This window comes from Cibotium barometz, chromosome 15, assembly GCF_041138505.1.
Source record: "Cibotium barometz isolate CiBa-2024 chromosome 15, ASM4113850v1, whole genome shotgun sequence".
In the NCBI taxonomy this organism is placed as follows: Eukaryota; Viridiplantae; Streptophyta; class Polypodiopsida; order Cyatheales; family Cibotiaceae; genus Cibotium; species Cibotium barometz.
This window is the reverse complement of record NC_141060.1, coordinates 38046970-38070298: the sequence shown is the minus strand read 5'-3', so window position 1 is coordinate 38070298 and position 23329 is coordinate 38046970. Positions and strand designations below refer to the sequence as shown.

Here is a 23329-nt window from a genome sequence, read left to right as displayed (position 1 = left end):
GTTTAATATCAGATCCTTTGTGGGCATATGCCAGGCATACTCCACCCACATAAATAAGTTTTTTGACTTCTGGGTGGATCTCACCGATCTGGGAGAGGGTGTCAAGACTAGAAGACAACGGATTCGAATGACTCCACGAGCGTTGGAGGCATTCAAGAACCTCACGGTGGCTTTGTCAGAAGTGCCTTGTCTAGTGCTTGCCTCATGGGACGAGCCGTTTAAGTAATCACCGATGCAAGTAACATCTCAATTGGAGGTGTTTTCAACAGAATGGCCATCCAGTAGCTTACATGTCTTGTAAGTTACTGCTTGTGGAAAAGAATTACTCGGTCTACGATCGGTAACTCCTCGTAGTCATTCAGGCCTTGAAACATTGAAAACATTTCCTTTATGGTCGTGCATTTGAGGTTCGCATTGACTATCAGGCATTACGTTGGATTCAGACAATGCCAAGTGCACAATGGAGTGACCGACAGCATCGTTGGAGCCAGATTTTGTAGCAATTTGGTGGTATGATCGAGTACCTTTCAGGAAAGGCATACTAGTCATTTTTGGGCATTGTTTGATAACTTTGGTACTAAATTGAATTTTTCCAGTGCATTTCATCCACAAACTGATGGCCAGACAGAAATCTACAACCAGTTGGCCTTTGATGTGTTGTAGTGTTATGTCCACGATCAGCAAGGTAAGTGGGAATCTTATTTGCCTTTAGTTCAAGCTGTTTTGAATGATTCCTTTTCTTCAACTATTGGTAGGACTCCATATGAAGCAGCATTTGGAAGAGCATTCGAGTCGCTATTGACTAGAACCTTGTCTTTAGTACCTGAAGTGAACAGAATGAAAGTCTTAGCAGGAGATTTGGGAGTCAGTGAAAGACAGGTTGGCTAAAGCACAGGAGGCCTACACTCGACAAGCTAACAAAGACCGAAGGGATATGAAGTTCTTGGAAGGAGATTGGGTTTACCTTCGGATCATGAAGCAAAGATTGAAATAGGCGGGCAAGCGATGCCCAAAGCTATCATTTAGGAGCTTCGGACCTTTTTCCATCGAGAGAAAGATTAACAAGGTTTCAATGAAGTTGAAGCTACCTCCGAGCTAGACTATGCATGATGTGCTCCATGTCAGTTGGCTAAAACTGTATGCAGGTCCAATCCCTTCAGAAGCGAAAGACGAAGCGGAACTAGATATCTGTCACATGCACTCTGCACTAAGTGCATGGTGACAAGATGGCTCATCATCAGAAGTGCATCATTTGTACAGTTGTAGAACCCAGTAGGATGATATTTGTCGTATGCCGTGACCCCATTGTACATCCTCAGTCCAGGATAAGTCAGGCACGAGCTACGTAGGTCATTCCTCAGCCTTAGTGGGTCAGTCAGTCAGTCAAGTCCCTTAACCCACTTGGAGAGAATCATTCATGCATGTAGAGTCAGTAGAAGCCTTAGGGTTTGCATCAGAAAGCACTCTGCATCTTGCATAACATGCATACATATGCCTGTGCATCATTTAGAACATCCCCAAAGCCTTAGGGAATTTACTGGGATTTATCTGGTATTTTTCCCATATTTATTAGTATTTATTTATCATTATTTGCATTATTGGGCATTTATAAATATTAATGACCAACCTCCAGTTAGTATAAATAGGCTTGCCTAGAGCCTCTTTTGCTCATTCAGTCTTCATTGTGCTAAGAGCTCTCCTCTCTCTCTTGCTCTCAGCATAAGACTAATCCATGCCCTAGTGCCCATAAGCTTTCTTCTCCAGCCCTTGAGAACCATAGCTTCAGTCCAGCCCTAGGTGCTTGTCCTCAGCCTCTAATCAGCCTGTTTTCAGCACCAAAGCAGCCCTGATTCAGTCCCTTACAGTCCCCCAGACTCAGCTCAGTTCCACGCCTGAAAACCAGTAGCAAACAGCCTGTTTTCTCCTGCGTTTTCTGATTCAGCAGTGCAGCAGTGCTGCGTTTCTGTCCAGCAGCTCCAGATACCTGTGTTTTGCAGTCCAGCAGCCCTACAGGTCTGCGTTTCAGCTCCTCAGCACCCCTACTCTTCAGTGTTTCAGTCCACAGCAGTTTCCAGCCCTGAAGATTCAGTCCACAGCAGTTTCCAGCCCTGAATCTGCTGTTTGCATCAGTATCCAGCATTCTCTGCATCATCAACACATTCAGCAGTCATCTGGTGAAGGTAACACAGCATTCATATGTGTTTTCAGCATTCTAACAGTGTGTAGAACAGTCCACCTTCTTCTTCTTTGAGCCTCAGGTGTGCAGCCCTTCCTCATGCCCTTGGGAGGAGTGCATAGGCTCAAGATCAAGTCATTGAGGTGTTTCTACAGCAGTGTACAGATCAGCCATACTCCGATCCTCCGAGATCTTGCGTTTGGCTTATCTACAGTCCAAAGTCATTCTCTCTAAAAGTAATAAAGCAAATACTATCTCGTTATCGGGATAGGGGGCCCTTCAGTGGGTAATTCGGGACCCAATCTGGTGTACAGTGTTCATATCTCTCTCTCATCTCTTTAAAGTTTGAAGTAAATGAAATGGATTGCTAAACTCACGAAACTCAGGATACAGAAGACGGTGTGAGCATATTGTGTGACAGGATCAACCAATACAAAGACTTCCGCTGCATATCACATTGGTATCAGATTCAGATAGTCCACACACACCGTATCCTAGCGTGGGGGCATCCTCGGATGGTTAGATTGCGTTCCGGCACGACCACCGACTTCAGCATCATGTCTACAGGAGAGAGTACTCATCAGCCGGAAGACGTCTCCCCCGAAGGAGACCTTGCTCTTCCGCCTACAGCAGACACCATAGCTCTTCTAAGAGCTCAGAACCAGCTACTCATGGAGCGTCTCCAACTCTTGGAGGCAGCAGCAGCACGTCCTTCTACACCTCCAGCAGCACCCGACTACATCTCCCTCTTCTTTCAGATGGAACAACAAAGGAGAGAGGACGAGGCCCGAAGGAGAAGAGAAAAAGAAGAAAGACGGGACTATGAGGAAGCCCAACGCAGGATCGACGAAGACCGGCGTCAGGCTGAACTCGCCGCTCGGGAACACCAACGTGAGCTTGATCGAGAACGTATGCTACTCGAACACCAACGGGAAAAGGAGGCCATACACTTGAGGTATCAGCAGCTCTCCTCAGTCTCCCCAGTCATAGGTGTCACCAGCCAGCATCCCGCAGCAGCAGCAACCATCATTCGCAGTCAACCGAATTTCAGCAAGTATGATGGTAAGTGTGATCATTCTTCAGTTAATCAATTTGTTCATCAATTTAATGCTCATTTTCCATTAGCTAGGATCACAGACCCACAAGACAAAGTCCACTTAGCGGCTCCCCATCTCACTGGTGAGGCAGTCACTTGGTGGCAGCATTGGTCTAGTATTCATACTGACCAGGCCACAGGTGTCACAGCCTTTGACTGGGACATCTTTGTCCATGACCTGAAGACCAGATTTCTCCCGCCCCAGTACATGACCGGTCTGAAAGACGAGTTCTATGGACTCCGACAGAACGGTTCCCCAGTGCTTCAGTTTTCCGGTAAGGTTATTACTTTAGCACAGCAGTTAGGGTTATCTGAGCAGGCCAAGATGGAGCAATTCATTCGTGGATTGGACTCCAACATTCGGTTCACAGTTCGTAACTTTGAACCAAGTACTTATGACCGGGCTCTGACTCTCGCTCAGAACGAAGAAATGAAGCTCAACGGGGGCAAGCCCAAGCAGACATCTCAGTCCAGTACCAAACCCCAGCAGCTGCAATCAGCTGCACAGTCAGGGAAAGGTAACGCATCTTCTAAAGATGCTAAGAAGGACAGCAGTAATAGCTCCAGTTCAGGGGGTAAGAAGGATAAAGAACCTAAGAAAACCCCTGATGAAAAGGCTAAAGCAGGCATTACTGGAGGTTATCTTCCTCCAGAGGAGCAAAAGAAGTATCAGTCAGAAAATAGATGTTTTTTTTGTCATATTATAGGGCATGGTAAGAAGGATTGCCACAAATGGCAAGCGGCACAAGCTGCCAAAGCTCCTTCTGCCACAGTTGCCACAGCTTCCCCAGCTCCTCCAGCCCCGCCTACTACCTCAAATGCAGTTCAACTTTTACCTTCCATGCATCCTATGCCATCCGTGGTATTTGATGCTAAGCAGGAGGGTGAGAGCGATGCTGCTCAGAAGAGCCTTATCCGAGCTTATGGCTCTGCCCAGGGCCGACAATTTGTAGTCCTTTTCGATATGGGTAGTTCTGAAGACGCCATCTCTCCCCAGTTGGCTAATAAATTGAACTGCACTTTAGTCCCATATCATCTGGATGTGGACGGGTTTACACCTGGTCTTCGCACCCACATTTCCCAGAAGGCACAGCAGTTTGTCTTTGAAGTTCAGAAGGCCTCATTTCAACGAGATTTCATCGTCTCCCCTCTGTTAGGGTGTGACATGATCTTAGGAATTCAGTGGTTCCGTCAGTATGAGCCTATTCCCGATTGGGGGCAGGACACTTTTACTATTTGTAAAGGTTTTCCTGAGCCTGTCATGATTCGTGGGGATAGAAGCATTCTTGGCATCCCATTGATTTCGCATCTCCAGGCCCGACGAGCTATCCGCAAGGGAGCAGAAGGAGCACTCCTTTATATTCGTGCTCAAGCAGACCCTCCCTCATTAGTAGCATCCATTACATCTTCAGTCCCTCAGTTAGCAGACCTCCTATCCAGACACCAGGACATTATGCTTAGGGACGATCTCCCACCCAGTCTCCCACCCTCTCGCCTTGAGGACCATCACATTGATTTGGTCCCTGGATCAGACCCTCCTAGCAGGTTTCCCTATCGTCTTTCCAAGACTTTAGAGGGCGAGTTGGAAAAGCAGTTATCTGAGCTTCTCCGAGCCGGATTCATTCGGCCTTCTTCCTCCCCATTTGCTGCACCTATCCTATTTGTCCAAAAGAAGGACAAGTCTGCACGCCTTTGTGTAGACTACAGGGCATTAAACAAACTCACTATCAAGAACAAGTTTCCTATGCCCAGGATAGAGTACATTTTGGAGCGTTTAGACGGTGCTAAATTTTTCACTAAGATCGACCTCAAGAGTGGTTACCATCAGGTCCGCATTTTTGAAGCTGACATTCCAAAAACAGCTTTCAGGACAGAACGTGGTCACTACGAGTTCGTAGTCATGCCTTTTGGGCTTACAAATGCACCCGCAACGTTCAATAAGATGATGTCTAGGATTTTCGCAGTCCACATTGGGAAGTGTGTTTTCATATTCCTTGATGACATACTAGTCTTCTCAGCCACTGCGGAGCAGCATGAGAAAGATGTGGAGAAAGTCTTGCAACTTTTGCGAGATAATCAGCTCTACATAAACGCCAAAAAGTCTATCTTTGGTGTTAAGGAAGTTCAGTATTTGGGCTACATCATCGGTTCCGATGGGATTAGACTGGACCCCTCAAAGGTTCAAGAGATCTTAGATTGGGATATTCCTAAGACCGCCCAAGAAATCCGTTCATTCGTAGGTCTTTGTCAGGCCTATAGCACACATGTCCATCAGTTTTCCAACCTTGCAGCACCTCTTACCGACTTGCTCAAGGGGGTGAAGACTCGCAAGCAGAAAGTCTCAGTTACAGGTAAGGCACTTGATGCATTCCGTGCACTCCAGAAAGCTGCCTCAGAAGCACCTGTATTAAAGTTAGCATCATGGGACGAACCTTTCGAGGTCATCACCGATGCCAGCAATGTAGCCATAGGTGCAGTCCTCCAGCAGGACAATAGACCTGTGGCATATTACAGCAGAAAGTTGGATGTCGCTGAAAAGAATTATTCAGTATATGACAAAGAGCTTTTGGGTGTGATCACAGCGCTCAAACATTGGAAGCCTTTTCTTTATGGACAGGCTTTCACAGTCAAAACAGACCACCAAGCACTTAAGTGGCTTCAGACTATGCCAAGTGCCCAGTGGAGTGATCGACAGGCCAGGTGGAGTCAAATCTTCCAACAGTTTGGAGGTATGATTGAATACATCCCTGGTAAGCATAACCCAGTAGCAGATGCTCTCAGTCGAAAGTCCAGCATCCAGGCAGTCCAAGAAGCTACCATTCTCGAAATCACGGGGAAGGACTTAGATAGTATGAAAGACCAATATGTCGACTCCCCTGAGTTTGGTACTCAGTATAGTTTGGCCCTCACTTTTGAGCCTGGCCACTATTCAGTACAGAACGGTTGGTTGTTCTACAAGAACCGTCTCTGTGTTACTCGAGAAAAGCGTTCTGCTCTTCTCCATGATGCCCATGACTCCTTAGTTGGAGGACATAGGGGTATCAACAGTACCCTCGAGAAATTAGAACGGTCCTTTTATTGGCCAAAGATGAGGCGTGATGTCTATGCACATGTACAAGCCTGTAAGATTTGTCAAAAAGTCAAGGTTCCCCATTCAAAGAAGGCAGGTTTACTTCAACCTTTGCCTATCCCCGACGGACCTTTTATCGACATATCTATGGACTTTGTAGGGCCTCTACCAGCATCCACTGGATCCCGTAACACTCAGTGTTTTACCATTGTGGATCGCTTTAGTAAGTTCTGCATGCTCATCCCATGCAAGCATACGGCCACAGCCGAGGACGTAGCCCGTCTGTTTCTCAAGCATTGGTATCCAATTTGTGGTTTGCCTAGCACCATAACATCAGACAGAGATTCCAAGTTTACCTCGCATTTCTGGAGGGCATTATTTGAAAACTTTGGAACTAAGTTGCAGTTGTCCAGTGCATTCCATCCCCAGACAGATGGCCAGACAGAAATTTATAATCAGTTGGCCTTTGACGTCCTCAAGTCATACTGTCATGACCAGCAGTCCAAATGGGAGCACTATCTTCCGTTGGTCCAAGCTATCTTGAACGACACTCATTCATCCAGTGTCGGACGGACTCCATATGAAGCAGCCTTTGGTCGCCGTTTTTCTTCTCTTTTGACGAGAATGGTGTCTCCATCTTTAGAGGCTAATAAAACCACGGAAGCATTTTCCGAGATCATTGAGTCAGTCAAAGACCGCTTGACCAAAGCTCAGGAAGCATATAGCAGACAGGCAAATAAATCTAGACGAGATGTCCACTTCAAGGAAGGGGATTGGGTCTATTTGCGTATCATGAAGCAGAGATTGAAACAAGTGGGCAAACGTTGTCCCAAGCTTTCATTCCGTAGTTTTGGCCCTTTTCCAATAGTTAAGAAGATAAGTGATGTCTCAATGAAGTTAAAGTTGCCTGCCAGTTGGACAATGCATGATGTTTTCCATGTTTCTTGGCTAAAACCATATGTTGGTCCAGAAGTGTTTGATGTTTCAGATGAACAGCAGCCAGACGTGGTAGACGAGGCAGAAGTTATTGAGCCTGAGCAGATCCTTCTTCATCGATGGAAGCATGGTTCCGGTCGCCGGATTCGTCAGTTCTATACGAAGTTCCGAGATCGAGGCACCCACGAAGCCGTATGGCTCGACGAGGAGTTCTTCCAGGAGTACCCCCAGTTATTGGCGGACTACTTGGAAGCCATGAACCTGCCGCCAAGCTAATCAGGAGGGAATGTCACATGCACTCTGCACTAAGTGCATGGTGACAAGATGGCTCATCATCAGAAGTGCATCATTTGTACAGTTGTAGAACCCAGTAGGATGATATTTGTCGTATGCCGTGACCCCATTGTACATCCTCAGTCCAGGATAAGTCAGGCACGAGCTACGTAGGTCATTCCTCAGCCTTAGTGGGTCAGTCAGTCAGTCAAGTCCCTTAACCCACTTGGAGAGAATCATTCATGCATGTAGAGTCAGTAGAAGCCTTAGGGTTTGCATCAGAAAGCACTCTGCATCTTGCATAACATGCATACATATGCCTGTGCATCATTTAGAACATCCCCAAAGCCTTAGGGAATTTACTGGGATTTATCTGGTATTTTTCCCATATTTATTAGTATTTATTTATCATTATTTGCATTATTGGGCATTTATAAATATTAATGACCAACCTCCAGTTAGTATAAATAGGCTTGCCTAGAGCCTCTTTTGCTCATTCAGTCTTCATTGTGCTAAGAGCTCTCCTCTCTCTCTTGCTCTCAGCATAAGACTAATCCATGCCCTAGTGCCCATAAGCTTTCTTCTCCAGCCCTTGAGAACCATAGCTTCAGTCCAGCCCTAGGTGCTTGTCCTCAGCCTCTAATCAGCCTGTTTTCAGCACCAAAGCAGCCCTGATTCAGTCCCTTACAGTCCCCCAGACTCAGCTCAGTTCCACGCCTGAAAACCAGTAGCAAACAGCCTGTTTTCTCCTGCGTTTTCTGATTCAGCAGTGCAGCAGTGCTGCGTTTCTGTCCAGCAGCTCCAGATACCTGTGTTTTGCAGTCCAGCAGCCCTACAGGTCTGCGTTTCAGCTCCTCAGCACCCCTACTCTTCAGTGTTTCAGTCCACAGCAGTTTCCAGCCCTGAAGATTCAGTCCACAGCAGTTTCCAGCCCTGAATCTGCTGTTTGCATCAGTATCCAGCATTCTCTGCATCATCAACACATTCAGCAGTCATCTGGTGAAGGTAACACAGCATTCATATGTGTTTTCAGCATTCTAACAGTGTGTAGAACAGTCCACCTTCTTCTTCTTTGAGCCTCAGGTGTGCAGCCCTTCCTCATGCCCTTGGGAGGAGTGCATAGGCTCAAGATCAAGTCATTGAGGTGTTTCTACAGCAGTGTACAGATCAGCCATACTCCGATCCTCCGAGATCTTGCGTTTGGCTTATCTACAGTCCAAAGTCATTCTCTCTAAAAGTAATAAAGCAAATACTATCTCGTTATCGGGATAGGGGGCCCTTCAGTGGGTAATTCGGGACCCAATCTGGTGTACAGTGTTCATATCTCTCTCTCATCTCTTTAAAGTTTGAAGTAAATGAAATGGATTGCTAAACTCACGAAACTCAGGATACAGAAGACGGTGTGAGCATATTGTGTGACAGGATCAACCAATACAAAGACTTCCGCTGCATATCACAATATCATTGATGAAGCTGAAGTGATGGTTCCAGAACAGATCCTTCTGCACCACTTCAAGCATGGCTTAGGCCGAAGAAAAAGACAGTTCCTCACAAAGTTTTAGGACTGAAGGACCCACGAAGCGGTATGGCTTGACAAAGAGTTCTTCTACAACTATCTAGCTTTATTGATGGACTATTGGGAGGCTATGCAGCTTCCTTCAAGTTAAGCAGAAGGGGATGTCATGTGCATCCCGCACTTGGATGCCACATGGACATATCTAAACAAGAAGGTGCAGGACCTGGAGTGGAAACTGGTCCCATGTGACCTCAATCCGGGACGAGTTAGCCAGGGTTCCACTTTATGCGTCCGAGTTCAGGTGTGCATTGTCTTGCACATGATGCAGTGCTAGTCCGCGTTGTGAGTCTCCCTCTGGAATGATGTTAGATGTTCTGTGTATTTGGTTTGCAGACTTCTGTGTAGGTGCATTTAGGTTGCATATAGAAGAGGGGGAAGCCCTTATGGCTCCCCCAGAAAAGAAGGTAAGACTCCTTGAATATATCATGGAAAGGTTTGGAGGCCATCCTAGAGGGGGCCAAGAGGCCCATGCTTGGGCCAACATGCTGTCGGCCAGTCCTAAGGGGGCCTGGACAGCAAGTCGGCCAGCCTGTCGGCCAGCATGGCAGGCTTGGGCAGCCCAATCGGCGAAAGGCTAGGCTAGACTGTGGGCTAGCCCGATGGGTAGCATGCGCAGGCTTTATAGCCCCAGATCGATGGTTGGACAGAAGCGATGGAAAGCTAGCAGCTGTCTGTGTGAAAACGAATACATAAAGAGCATTAAATATCATTTACACAAGTCGTGGGAGTTTTAGGTGCTAGCCGACTAGAAGCTTTTGGAAGTATAAATACTCCAGCCAAGAAACGATTCCATCATCTCATATTTCACAAAGTGTTGAGGCATCTCAAGGGCCCGGACAGCTGGACAGCCAAGGGAGAAGCTAACGTAAGGGTGAAAGTTGAAGGTCAAGGGCAAAGATTTATCTCAGCCAAACAGGTCAAGGTTTAGTCTTTATTTTTTGATTTGCATCATTCTAACAAAGCAAATACACCATTCGTGTTGGGGGCCCTACAGAGGGTATTCGGGACCCAATACTATGTCCTCTTCCCTCTCTCTCTCTCTCTCTCTCTCTCTCTCTCTCTCTCTCTATTTTTCTACACATCTACTTCAGTTTTGTGCGTTATTTTCGTTGTGAAAGATTGTTGAATTCTGAGCATTGAAGTTACTGATTTGACCCCGAAGCTTCTGCATGTTACATTATTGATCCACAAGACGAAGTCCATGTGGCAACCGTCAGGTTAAGGGTTGTTTTACAGCCTTGAACCTCTTCGGTTTAGGAGCTATTTCATGGAGCAGCAAGAGGCAGCCAACTATTGCCTTGTCGTCTACAGAGGCAGAGTACCGGGTTGCTTGTGGTGCTGCTTGCGAGGTTGTGTGGCTGCGGAGGTTGCTTGGCGAGACTGGGTTTCCACAGAAGGAGCCCACGATCATCCAGTGCGATAACCAGAGCTGTATCGCTATTGCTCGAAACCCGGTCTTCCATGCCTGAACCAAGCACATAGAGATACATTATCACTTTGTTCGTGAGAAGATTTTGGCTGCTGACATCTTGCTTGTTTATTGTTCGACGAAGGACAATGCGGCGGACTTCTTCACGAAGTCTCTATCTCAGGCTTTGCTCCATCAACACTCCAGCTCTCTGGGGTTGGTTCCACATCCTGGAGCTGAGAGGGGGTGTTAGGAGTCATCTCCTGTCTGTACATTACACACGAGGGCCTCAGTTGTGGTTGTGTCCGCCTAGTTAGGTGTATCTCCATTTTCTCTATTTTTTCATGTATTTTTTTCATTTTTCTGGGTCATGGGAGGCTGTCATGTGCTGGCCGACTCTATTTGCCGACTGGATGTGTTGCTGTCGGCTGTTTCCAGTGCTGGCCGATTGTATTGATTTGGCCGACTTGCCTTTCTAGGGAGTTGTGGACATATTGGCTGTTGTCGGCGTGTTTTGGGCTGGCTGACTAGCACCCCAGGGCCATATATATAGGTGGCCTGCCCCCCACACCTTTTGTACATTGTGTATCGGATCTTGTGTATAGAGTAGAGTTTCTACAGCTTCTCTCTCTCTCTCTCTCTCTCTCTCTCTCTCTCTCTCTCTCTATTTTGCATTTTGCTCTTTACAACAGTTGTCTTTCATTTCCGCTGCGCATTTTGACAGATTCTTGGGTTACTTACGCCTGGAAAACATGTGTGTAGTTATGGTTTGTATACTTATGAAATATTTGTTTACCAATTTATTGTTGGTTATTTTATAGGTGAAGAGGATTCCGAAGATTGAGGAGAATTCGCACATAATTATTACTTGGTACATATTTTTGTAAACAAGCTTTGTATATACATGTGCTAGCTTGTGCACATTTTGATTTATTTTGGAAAGCCTTAGTTTATTAAGCATAGACTTGAACCATAGTGACATGGGACGGGGGGAACGGACCCTAGGGACGGGGAACACGTGGGACGGGGGCGGGACGTCCGCGGGACGGCGGGATGACTTCCGGACGGCAATGTGGGGACGCCGGGAACGCGTTCCGGGAACGGCGTTCCCTGTCCGTACGGGGACGGTCAAACAGACCGTTGGCGGCAGTTTTTGACCGTTGGCGGGGCACCAACGGCTATCTGTCCTGGCCCTTTCCCTTGCGCCACTCCTCCAAGGCTCCAAGGCTTCTTCCTTGAGTCTCTCTCTCCCACATGTCTCCCCTCTTCTTCTATATAAGAGACCTCTATCTCCATGCTCTCCTCAAGCCCTCTCCTCTCCAAGCTCTCCCTCTCCAAGACCCAAGGCTCAAGCTCTCCCTCTCCAAGCTCTCCTTCTCCAAGCTCACCCTCTCCAACCTCTCCAAGCTCACCCTCTCCAAGCTCTCCTTCTCCAACATCCAAGCTCTCCCTCTCCAAGCTCACCCTCTTCTAGCTCTCCTTCTCCAACATCCAAGCTCTCCCTCTCCAAGCTCACCCTCTCCATTGTCCAAGCTCTCCTTCTCCAACATCTCCATCCCGATTCTCCGTCTTGACTCTTTCTCAAGCTCTACCATCCATCTCAAGCTCTACTCTATCACTATGGCATCCTCTTCTCAAACCCCTTCCTCTCCTCAACCCGGGTCCGCCGCCGTCGCCGCCTCCACCACTTCAACACCCGCTCCATCATGAAGGAGGAGGCCCGCCGTACATCGATGGAGTTGGTGGAATGAGGTAGAGTGCTTGCAATACGGTCAAGGGGGTGGTTCAAGACCATGGGTATGTAAGCTTTGCGGCTACAAGCGAACCGGCGGTGCCCACAAAGTGCGTGCTCACTTCTTGCATGAGCCCGGCAACGAAGTGCAATTTTGCAAGGAGGTTTCGGCCGAGAAGAAGAAGGAGCTCCTTGAAAAGCTTGTGGTTTATGAGGCGGCCGAGTTGGCAAAACGCAATTCTCAAGTGGCCGTCGACCCCACATCCTTTGTGAGGACATCAATGCCGCATGTACCTCGTTCATCAAGAGAGGCATCCGCTTCCCGGGGACGCCAAAGTACTCTTGATGAGAATTGGAACCCTCAATTGAAAGAGGAGGTGGACATGGCGGTGGCACGATTCTTCTTTCATGACCACATAGCATTTCGGGCGGCACGGTAAGTCCTTGGCACTATGCTCATGTACTATTCAAACATCATGCTCTAAAGACTAAAACTTAAAAGACTAAATGATGGTAAAAATCTGAATTTTGTTTGTGTTTTGCATATGGTGTTTTGGATAGATCTCCATACTTTCGGGCCATGTGCAAATTGATAGCGGAGTATGGACCCTCTTATGTTCCCCCCTCTTCGGAGACCATCCGCACCTCTCCTTGAGAAGGAGAAGGCAAGCGTGGAGGTGGCGGCCAACCACATGAAAGAGCAATGGGCTGAAAATGGTGTTACCCTCGTCGTTGATGGGTGGAGTGACACTAGAAAGCGCTCCATCCATGGAGTTGTTGCCTACTCACGAGGGGAGACATACTTTGTCGACTCCCATGATGCTTCCAGGACGGGGAAGAGTGCTGAGATACTTGCTGCGGAGTGGGCAACAACACTAGAGACGGTGGAGGCGGAGGATGTCATTGCCATATGTGCGGATGGAGAACCGGCAAATAGGGCGGCGGGGACAATTCTCCAAGCAACTTATCCTCGCATCACCGTGTGCTTTTGCATGGCCCATTGCCTCAACAACCTTATCAAAGACATAGGGGCCTTGGATTGGGTTGCACCTGTCATTGAGGGTGCCAACAAAATAGTGACCTTTGTCCTCAACCATCAAAGGGGGCAACACGAGTTTTCCAAGAAGTCAAGCCCCTCTCTTCTTAAGTATTCCGAGACGAGGTTTGCATTCAACTTTCTCATGCTAGGCCGCTTGTGTACATGTAGCGGGGCATTGAGGGGACTCTTCCTCAGTGATGAGTTTGCACGCACTTCAGAGGCTTCCACGACGGTCGGCAAATTTTGTAGGGAAAGGGCGGACGATGCGGCATGGTGGGAGGAGGCCAAGGCGCTTGTGGAGATGGTGCAACCGATTATTGATCTCCTTAGGGTAGTGGATTCCACTCAACCATGCATTGGCAAAGTGTACGAGGCAATGGATCGCATGACAAAGAAGCTAAAAGCAATGTTCAAAGTCAAGCCTCACTATAAACAGGTCAAATCCCTATGTTTGAAAAGGTGGCAAGCCTACCACTCTCCCCTCCATGCTGCTGCCTACATTGTTGATCTTGAGTTTCAAGACAAAGGGCAACACAAGGACAAAGAGGTGAGCAAAGGCCTTCGACAAACCTTGGATCGCCTTTACACTAGTGAGGAGGATCGTCGCACAATCAAGGACCAATTGCAGATTTATAGAGAGAAGCGGGGGGCTTTTGGTTTGGCAGATGCACAGGCGGACCGCTTCAAGGTAGGGTCTGCACTTTGGTGGGAGGATTATGGTGCGGAAACTCCAAAGTTGTAGGAATTTGCTGTGCGCGTACTCTCGCATGCTTGCAGTAGCAGTTGCCTAGAGCAACTCTGGACAGTTTATAGCCACATTGCCTCTAAGAAGAGGAACCGCCTTGGTGTATAGCGTGCAAATGATTTGGTATTTGTCAGTGCCAACTTGCGAATGCTTTGCAAGGGCTTGACAAAGAAGGTAGATCCTTTCATCGAATGGGAGCAGGCACAGCAGGACCCACATCTCTCTGATCAGCAGAGGGCCGAGATTTTAGAGGAGCTTGAGGTTGTGCCCGAGGCATTGTCCCCCCCACCTCCCCCTGCCCCTCCACTTGAGGACCAGCCTATGGAGGACTTCACTGAGGAGGTCACGATTGATCTTCACCCTTTTCAGCCTCTTGCCTAGTCTCTTGAGTCTAGAGTCTCGAGTCTCGACTCTTGCTCCACTTTTTTGCTAGCAATCTTGTATCTTGGCACTTAGTCATTTTGCCTTGAGTGTACACCCTCCTTGGGCCTTTCATTATGCCATTTGGCATTTTTGTTTAGATTGTACACTCACTTTTGTTTATCACGCCATCCATTATAGTTTTTTGCTAATACGACTATGCATTTCTCCTCTTTTTGGTGCAATTTTGTGCTTAATGTCTTGGTTTCTAAGTGTAAATCAAGTGTGTTAAAAAAAATTGCAAAAAAACAATCGTTTTCAGATTGCCGTTTTTTCCACCGTCCCCGGGACGGCCTTTTGCCCCGTCCCCGTCCCGTTCCCCGTCCCCGTCCCCATCCCCGTTCCCGTTCCCGTTCCCCGTCCCATGTTTCTATGACTTGAACTTTAATATTTTGTAAAGCGTGATATAACCCGTTCCCATGTATACACACTTACTCATAAGAGTAGTGTTATACGAAGGTTATTTGGGAGGAACACATACACACACATAAAGAGCGAATACAAGGTGGACTATAGGGCTGTAAGTAGTGGACCAGGCCAAACAAGACTAGATAGACCGTCGAACAGACAATACAACATTGATTAGCAGGCTATATAGGCTTGGAGTAGGCCGCACCGAGACTATGGACAGGCTTGTACACAACCACGTGGCATGCTGGCGTAGCACGCTAGCTTAGCGTACAGTTTCCTTCAAAATCTGTAAACTCCTATCACAGAAGAAAGTCTCCACAGATACAAAACAGCTCTTGAAACTGATCCTCAAGTGAAGTAGCTAGAGATGGGTCCCCTCTGAGTATAAAAAATTCAGTATCCTCCTCAAGTACCAAATTGCCTCCAAAGCCACAATCCAAACAAGGCTCCCTTTGCAAGTGATCTGTGTCCATTGGAGAAGAAAACGCAGCCAAACAAGGGCTACAAACCTGAAAATTCCGGCCAACCAGTGTCCACACCTCCTATGAGGAAAAAAACGCTGAAGAGAAGTTACCTTCGGTTCCAACAGATGAAGCCCAGATGAAGGGAGAGCTACGAGCAAGATCTGTAAAAAAAAAAACGCAGCAACAAGGGATGGAATTCTGAAAATGCAGAGGTAAAAGCGGCTGTAGAACGGGTTGAATCTAGAAAAACAGAAGATATATGGTACCACCAAGCCTCAGATCAGCAAATAGCATCAGAAAACTTGTAGGAGAAGAAAACGTAGCACATGTGTGGTTGTTGTCCTGCACACAACAGGCTGCCTGCACTACAGGGGAAGATGAATTTGAAAACTGTTGTAGAAAAATGCAGCACTCTAGGTGCTGCTGCCCTGAAAATTGAGCAGAAAACAGGTGAATCTTAGGGATCAAAACGTGTAAAGGATGACCAATAGCTGCAATGGAGAAGACGCCTGGAAGAGGCAGGCGACCAGCAACAACTCTGAGAAAAAAACGCAAGAGGGAGAGGAGGGAGCATCCAACATTGTCACCGGCGCATATCATGATAGAATGTGCAATGGAAGAAGGGAAAGTGGAAACACAGGAGAGAGTGAGAGAGAGAGAGACGGAGAGGAAACACAGGTGAGAACGTGCTCTCAATATCATCATCCAATGGAATACATGTTCCGAGCAAGAGGGGAGAAAACCTCGTATGTGAGGGATTGTAGCAAACAATGCTAAGTAAGTAGTGAAGAATGAGGGAGGCAAGCCAGCTATATTTATGCCCACATGAACGCAACCGACTAGGGAAAAGATCCTCCACGACTAGGAAAAAAGCCCAAGACTCCCTAAAATGGGAAAACATATGTGAGGGGTGACCAGCCCCTATAGCTAACATGGTCAGTCCTAGTGTAAGACTCTTTTGGGTCATCCTCGTGGTGAGCTCGACATCAGTTATCTTGTGCCTCGACATCGATCTCGGCCCGACCTCGACATCGACACTTTTGTATGAAATTGTATTCATTTGTTGTATTGGTCCTGGCTTGAAATCTGTAAGCCAATGGGGTGTGCAGTGACAGACTCATCCACTTGTGCAATAGATAATGATATATAGAGAGAGAGGGGAGAGAGAGAAGGGAATAGGGATCTTACATAGTACACCACATTGAGCAGGGAACAAGCCCCACCCCCTTAACACTTTTGTAATAAAAAATTCCTTTATGCATCTTTCTATGCATAGAATCAAATTTAATAAGAATAACAGATATGCCGATGTAGGATATCCAAGTCGATGTCAATGTCGAGGCACAAGTTCTCTGTTGTCGAGCACACCACAAGGATGACCCACAAGATCTAGATCCAAGTCCAAAGTCCAAGCTCCATGTCTAAGCTCTATGTTCCATGTCCAAGCTCTATGTCCAAACTCCATGTTCAAGTCCCATGTCCAAGCTCTATGTTCCATGTCCAAGCTCCATGTTCAAGTTCCATGTCCAAGCTATATGTCCAAGTCCATACACGAAGTATACAAGAGATGTGTGTGGATGACGAGGCTTATGGTAATTTAGCTGTGAACTTGTTGCCCAAAACCTGAGGTAGAAGCAGCCCATAAGATTCCACAGGTTGAGTGTTTCGTGGATGGTTTGAAACCGTCCTTGCGTGCAGATGTGCGTGTACTCCATCCCTGTGATCTCTCGAATGTGGGTGGTATGTAGGGTGAATACCCTCGAGACGTGGGAAGTCCCAAGTCTGGGATTCAACAGAAAGTCTAGTAGTAGGTTTCTACAGAAGGCCATGGAGGATAACAATAGTTCTATTTGGGTATTGTCGCTGATGAGTTTTCCTTGAGAGGAGTTCCAAGCCAAGCGGCTGGCCAGTCAATGTTTCAAGTGTGACTCCACCGACTTCATCGTGAAGGATCGTCCAAGGACCTTGGAGGAGCAGTCTGAGGTAGCTTCTTCAGAACCGAAGGAGCAATTGAGGAGGCATCTTCTTTAGAACTGGAGGATGAGTGTGAAGGAGATGCATGTGTGTGCGCGTCTTAGCTTTTTCATTTCTCGGGTCATTGCATCATGCTACATGTTCGAAAAAAGGAAGTTTCCGGCTAGGTCTTTGAGGGAGAGTCTTCACAGTTGACGTTTACCCTAGCTGGAGTATCTTTTGCCTCAATGGCAGTTGCTTTAGTTTCGAGGATTATAGGACTCTTCTCACCTGCTGTTTGCATTGGATGGAGTTTACTTAGTGTTTGGGTGTCATGGCGGCACCACAAGAGTACATATCACTAGATTTGTCTTCACCTTAGGAAGATATGCCAACGGCTGTGTCTTCATAGTGCACATGTTTCTTGGAGACTGTATCGATAGCAGCCAGAGTTTTTCCTTCCGTGTATCGGCGGCAAAGGTATTACTTGAGTTTGTTCCACAGGGAGATGGTGGCCTTTGACATACAAGAGCCAAGCAATACCGATGGATACAGATTTGGTGTGCTTCTAGGGAGTCTTGTTCTTGGCTTTGCTTTATTTCTTCAGGGTGCATTAGAGGTGGTGCAAGTATGTATTGTGATCCATTTGAGTTGATGCATTATTAGTGGCTGGAGTGTGGGTAGCGGAGTGTTGCTAGGCCTTTCTTCAGAGTGTGCTTTCCGTGAGCTACCGGAGGACACTCAACGGCCTGCAATGTTTATTAATGAACGGTTGGACAAACGGAAAGTGTTGGATCTGACAAGAGTTGGTCATCCATAGGTTTCTTTGCAAGTCTTTGTGCTGTTGCAGCAAGGATGGAATGTGAACCTTCGCAGCACTGGACGCAAAGTGGTCTTGCAGTGTTTGGAATCTTAGATACCTTGGTGAACTTTGCTTGGATAAAGGGCACTTTATATGGACACCGTGCATGTGAGGGTAGATGGGGGAGAATGTGACACACCTCACCTATAGTATAGGTTGACTAGCCTTGGGCAGAGGTTGGGTAGGTGGTGTGGCTAGGTGGGCAGTCTCCAATTTCACGTGGCAAGCCCTAACATGTGGCAAGTTGGTCGACATTAGTAAAATAGGTGGACCAACACTGGTATGTGCTATATATATATGTGCATAGCAAAATTGTCATAATCATCTGGATTTCTCATTGTTGGACTTCACAGAGTGTTTCTTTGTAGGTGAAGTGCTAGTGAGGAGAATTCAGTAGGTCATAGGGTTGTAGTTGACACTTTCAAGATTCAGTTGTAAACTATTTCTTGTACATAATACAAAAATTACTCGTGTTTGTTATGTGTGTTGATTCCGTTGCACTTTACTCTCAAACCCTAGCACATAAACACGAGTGTTCTCTCAAATCCTCGACTTCAATGAGATGATTTGTCATGGAATCACCTTCATCCATTGACAGAATGTCTAGTTGCCTTCTCAAATACATAACCCTACTTCATTTCTGACTTAATACATCCTTTCCAAGGTGTCCTAGGCATTCGTTGCTATCACACAAGACCTGATAAGCAGTGTTATTGTCCTCCCGAGACGGAGAAAGCATTAACAGATATTGCTTGAGCATCTGTGGTATCCTATTGCCTCTGCTATGCGGTAGACAGGTGCTGCAGCAGCTGCACCTCTCTAAGGAGTAGTTGGCTGTATAGCCACATGCCTTGCATCATCACCTGAGACTATGTCCCAAAGGCCTTTGGCAGCCAACATGTTACGTAGCGAAAAACTCCACAAGGAGTAATTGGTACCATCTTCAGACAAAGTACCACTCTCTCCGTTGCATCTTGTGCCATGACAACCAAAATCGTGGAGGCCTTTGGCAACCAACATGTTACATAGCATGAAATGCTGGTACCATCTCTTCGAACAAAGTACCATACTCGTTATGTAGCATAAAACTCCACAAGGAGTAATTGGTACCATCTTCAGACAAAGGACCATACTCTTCATTGCATCTCGTGCCATGATAACCAAAATTCTAATGGAAATACACTGTATGCAAGTGTATCAAGAGCCCAACCAACACTCTCACACAGAGAGTATGCACAACACTTTGAACATGAAGACCCCTTTTGGACCCAGGCAGGAGATAGGGTCACCGGAGATTTCTTTGAGATAGCAGGCCCACACAAGCAGAGGGATGGTATCCACAGGTTGTGAGGCCAAGATGGATCCATAGTTGCAAATCATGGTGTACCGCCGCCTTGCTCGTACGGACTGTACAGACACTGTACGGACTGCCACATCAGCATCCGTACATCTATAAGACCAGTCTATCTCCAGTTCTAGACTCTGGGACAGCCTATTTTGGCACATAAATGACAACTTCATCCCAGTACAGCTTGTTTTCAGCGACTAGGATTAGGGTTTCTGTTGATGAACTCCTCCTCTTGTTCGTTGCGGTGCCAATGATATTAGCACCTATTCCAACTCGTGGGACCACTTAGGCATTTTCCAGGACTAGTTTCCAACTTTCTACAGTTTGGGGATGAGCAATTTCTCGAGACTTTCAGCTTAAGCCTTATACAATTGTCATGGTATTGTTTCCAGCCCTATTCTTTGTTTTTATTCATCTAGCATGGTATCTGTACTCCACTCTCTGCTTCTCAATGGAACTAAGCTCTGTACGGGCGGTAACCAACTGGGCCTCAATCTACGGGCTATATAGGGTACTCTCTTGAAGCCGTTGCACGGAGACTAGGCTTCGACGGACGCTTCTCTCTTGCTCGTGTGGAAGCCAACCAATTTTCTCTATGCTGCATTGTGTAATAAGTTGCTGATCTCTCCAAGGCCTGCGCCCAAGGCTCCTAAGGCTGAACTAGATTGAAAATCTAGACTCTCCCAAATCTCCTCTATCTTGCTGCATATCTTGGAGTCCTGAATGAGGTTGTCTGGGATTTGGGTGCTCAAATGTTTCTTGCCTCTAGGAGTCTCCCTCTTGTCAGATCTCGAGAAGCACAAACTCCCGAGGCTGCGTCTGAACTATGGTAAATGCCAAGGGTCACGACCCCTCAAAGCTAGAATCAACTCCTCCCAAGGCCGAGTACTCTCTACCTAAAACTGTAGCCATGCCACCTTCGAGTTTGTCCTTTGTCGACTCTAGCATGTTGAAATCACGAGCCATGCCCTAGAAATCCGTTGTGGGAGGGATTGACAAACTGTATTTTGGCATTCGGCGCGTATATGTTGAAAAAGCCCACTCTTATCTCTCCAATCCTGATGATCACCCACTGAGCTCTCCCAATGACAATGGTGCCTGAGTCGACCATTGTAGGTAAGCTGCTCGCTGATGGAAATGCATAACCCACCTTGGGTTTTGGGGGGGGCAAAGGCATAGGACCAAAAGGTGTGACTCCTACCTTGAAGAATCTTCCCGCAGGATGTCAGAGAGCCCACCAACTACGGCTCTATGAAGCTCCTCTCCCAAGACCACGTGCCTTTGCAAGCACTGCGGTCCTCCCAAACGGTGAATGTTCCGTGAGACAGTCCGCATAACTAAGAGTGATGGGAGGCGGAATTCCCCTCCACCTGAAGAGTCTTAGGCGTGGGTTTGAACAGAGAGTAATCACATCTGTCCTGAGGCAAAGCTGCCCCTCTCAACCATTGTGGGAGAGTCAAACTTTACTTGGGTGTAGCCATGCTGAAGAAAATGAATATTGGTGATTTTGCCGGGCTCACCAATGAGGGCTGCTTGGAACAAATCCCAAATCTGACCACGTGTTGGGTGGTTCCCCCACAAGCTTGCAAACCAATGAAGAGGCCACAAGGGAGGAGGCTGTCAATGTCAAGAGCTGGATGTCCTCTTCGGAGAATAAGCAAGGGGCGGCAGCCTCGGTCGGGGATGATGGAGTGGCTGCCATGGAGTCCTCTGGAGACCATAGTAAGCTGACACTTGCTGAAAGAACAGAAACCAAAACGGTGGCACCTGAAGAGGAAGGGGTGGGGGAGGATAGGGTGTGAGATCAAGGTAGCGAGGGACAGGGGAACGGTGGAAAGGCGGATAGGTGAAGGACGGTCTATCTGGGCACATGCAGAAAGCTTCAGAAGGGTGACGGGCAGAAGAAAGAAGCAGAGATGGGCGAAGGAGACAGGGCGTGAAGGAGAGCAGGTGGGGGAAGGTGGAAGACGACAGGAGGGCTGAAGGTGGACGTCGGCTGATGTGAAGTTGGCAGGGGTGCGCAGGAGGGCAGGTGGGCAGGAAGGTGCCAGGGCAGGCTGGGGCTCAGGAGAAAGCAGGTAGGAGGCGGAAGGGCAGGGTGGGGGCCACATAGGCTACGCAAGAGGGCGAAGGGGGGAGGCGACAGGCTAGCGTGAGGGGGGGAGCTCCAGCTCACCAAGATATTTGCATGTGGATCCTTGACTTAACCAATCTACTAATACAATGGCAGGAATATTTCCTATCATTTGCTATTTTGATTTAGTCTGGCTGTTTGGGCAGACCCTGCAAGGACTACATATCATGAGGACAACTTCTCAAGGGGTGTGGGGAATAAAAAATCAGAATGCACATTCTTGCATGCACATTAGGATAATAATAAAATTTTTGGGTCAGTAATGACCTTTAGTTGACCTTGTCTTAGGGAGCTCCCATGTGCCACTAGGGCAACATGACGCTTGCATGCATATTCACGTGGATTTGATTATTGTATATGATAAAACTCAATAAACAATCTAAGCTTAGCTAACAATCCCAGGTGAGATGATCAAAACCCCTTCTTTCGTTGGTGCATCTTTGGTTCTTTTTGGTGGTTTATGTCTTAATGAGGATCTGTTTTGCTTGCTGGATCATGCATTTCAAAGCAGGTGGATATCCCTGGTTGGTTGGAAGCATTTGCTGCCCATCCTCGAATTGGCGACGTGGAGGCTTTGAAAAGGGAGGCACCAACTGCAGAGTATTGTCTCTTTTGCCTTTGCTATTGTTTTTGTGGCATGACATATATATCAAAACCCCTCAAGCTTTTGGTATAGAAAAGATGAACTTGTTGCACCAGTGTTTTTCTTACCTTTTTTGGGGTGTTTTTATCATTTTTTTGGGTCAAGTTTGCCTTTCTCTCCACAATTTTCATCAACGTTTGTTGTTGCAGGTGGAGTAAGGGGGAGCAATCAGTGGCACTTCAGAGTGCCAATGATACAGTAATGCAGGTACATTCTTTAAATCTTGGATGTTTTTGTCCTTGTTATAATGCTATGGGAATTTTGTTCCTTGTGTTAGTTCCTTTGGGTTAATTTTTTAATGACTCAATAGTGAGTCAAAGTTGACATTTAGTTGGAAAAAAAACAAGAAAAAAATGAAGTGACTGTGAATTGCGTAAAAGAGCCAATGAAATGAATTGAAACAACACGCGCAAGTGCTAGCAGGTACTTTAACATTTTTTGAAAGAAAAAACTAGTATCCAGAAGCATGCATCTAATTTGATAATCACCTCTGCGATCAAATCTTGGAGCATTTGATGCACTTCTAGAAAGAGGTCTTAGAGCATGTCTCTTTCTTGCACAACTCTTTCCTTGCAAAGTCTTAACTGGGCATTTCCACAATTTGTGGCTTCTACACGTGCTAGACGGTTCTCTGCCTTGCCCAATGTTTACCATGTGGCCAATTGCTTCGTTAAGGCTCGACCCCTTTGGGCCTTCACCTTCATCTTTAGTTAATTCTTTTGGGTATGCTATTAGGCCTTTCTAACTCACAATGGCCATCCCAAACATTGATTAATCCCTATAGCCTCCCTAATTACGCAACTGTCCCTGGCAGCATCCCATCAATACACGACATGTATCAGAGTAAATGCTTTACATTTTTTTCTATCCACACTAGCAAAAGCCCATGATAGAGGCAACACACCACTCGGCAACTAAGAGTGCAATGAACCCCATTAACAAAAGCCAGCACATGCTCTAAGACCTCTATCCACACTAGCAAAAGCCCATGATAGAGGCAACACACCACTCGGCAACTAAGAGTGCAATGAACCCCATTAACA

The 23329-nt window shown here is 46.9% G+C and overlaps 1 protein-coding gene across 2 annotated transcripts in view; it reads left to right on the top strand.

Annotated features, from left to right (window-relative positions):
- Positions 1–23329, top strand: part of LOC147631268 (transthyretin-like protein) — a 41753-nt gene that overhangs the window by 6851 nt on the left and 11573 nt on the right. For both annotated transcript variants that reach the window (XM_086809613.1, XM_086809612.1), the window contains exons 2-3: positions 22155–22243; positions 22436–22493. In XM_086809613.1, the coding sequence (XP_086665739.1) occupies positions 22155–22243; positions 22436–22493 (147 nt within the window). The remainder of the gene's footprint in view (positions 1–22154; positions 22244–22435; positions 22494–23329) is intronic.